This window comes from Chrysochloris asiatica, unplaced genomic scaffold (assembly GCF_000296735.1).
Source record: "Chrysochloris asiatica unplaced genomic scaffold, ChrAsi1.0 scaffold00017, whole genome shotgun sequence".
NCBI classification, from domain to species: domain Eukaryota; kingdom Metazoa; phylum Chordata; class Mammalia; order Afrosoricida; family Chrysochloridae; genus Chrysochloris; species Chrysochloris asiatica.
The window spans coordinates 18,171,130-18,172,495 of NW_006408535.1; the positions used below are offsets into that span (position 1 = coordinate 18,171,130).

The following is a 1,366-nucleotide window of genomic DNA, read 5'->3' on the forward strand; positions in this document are numbered from 1 at the left end:
CCCAGATCTTGTTAGTGTCTCCACTATATAAAGTAAGGCTTCTATGTGACAAAATGTATTTAGGTGTGCTGGGGAAAAGAAACTTTACAAGCCTTCCTTAATCTAGAGGCAACCTGGGAAATCAAGAAGCAATGGGGAGGTAGTTTTTTTATTAAAATGCATATATATAGGCAATTTGTGAATCAATCAAATCACATGAATAGACAATAGATTATTCAGATAAGTATTTCTTTTATCACTCAGTTGTCAAACATAACAGGAGAGAAGGAGCACATTTAAAAAATTTATTTCTGAAATGCTTTATTCTTTTAATCAGTACACATTATATTAAGTATAGAATTTTATTAAAAATTATGAAATAACTAAGTTTCACTGTTAGGAAGGACACTATTATGGAGGAAAAAAAAACATCTGGCTCTTTTTTCTTTTTACATTAATCCAAGTTCCAAGTAGATGATTTTCATATTAAGGTTCTTCTGTGTTATTTCTGTCCAAGTTGGGACAACTGAAACAAAACAAAACCCACAAAAATCATCCACAAATCAGTTTATCTTGTCAATTATTATAAACATTTTCATCATAATAGAATTTAGGTTTCCTATCCATTCCTAGAATAATAATAAATTTTAATTTATTATGACTACTAGCTGAAGTGACTACTAGCTGAAGTGTTTAGTATTCATAGCTATTTTGAAACTGAATAGCAACAGTCCTTGTCATAGTAAAGAAATATGAAAACACAGGTGAAAGATAAAAGTCATGGAAACAAAAACCCTGGGAATAAGAAAAGTGGAAAAATGTAAAAAGCTCTATTTGTAGATGATGACATAATTGTTTACGAAGTAAGATCTTACGGTTTTCAAGATGTACAAAGAATTTCTTGTTACAGGAAATGGGCAAAAGGTTTGATCAGACATATCACAAAAGGTCATGAAAAAATGTTTAACAGTACTCAGTAAGTAAATGCCAATTTTAAATACATGATGATAGCTACAAGATTGGCTTGTTGAGTACACACGCACCTCTGGCAAAACACAGCTTAAAATATATGTATTTCATTGTTGCAAATTTTATCTCCAACGGGGAGAAGGGAGAGAATCTTAAATAAATAATGAACTCTAGTCCTCATGTGGCGCTGTGAGTTAATGTGCTGGACTACAAAGTCGGTTTGAACTGTAAGATTGGCAGTTTAAGCTCACCAACTGCTTTTTGGAAACCCTATTAAGAGATCAATATTTGTGCCCATTCGAAAGAGAGGTGACCTAACAGAATGCGGAAATCATCAATCTCTTTGATATCTCAAGTGAGTAAAGTTTTGCTAAAGGTAATACAGAAACAGCTACAATCATACATTGACAGAGAACTT

General features: G+C 32.1%; 1 protein-coding gene across 1 annotated transcript in view; it reads right to left on the reverse strand.

The window, feature by feature from the left end:
• Positions 1-481: 481 nt before the first annotated feature.
• SCFD1 (sec1 family domain containing 1) overlaps positions 482-1,366 on the reverse strand; it is a 150,934-nt gene continuing 150,049 nt past the window's right edge. The window contains exon 22 of the mRNA XM_006835505.1: positions 482-505. Coding sequence (XP_006835568.1) covers positions 482-505 — 24 coding nt within the window. The remainder of the gene's footprint in view (positions 506-1,366) is intronic.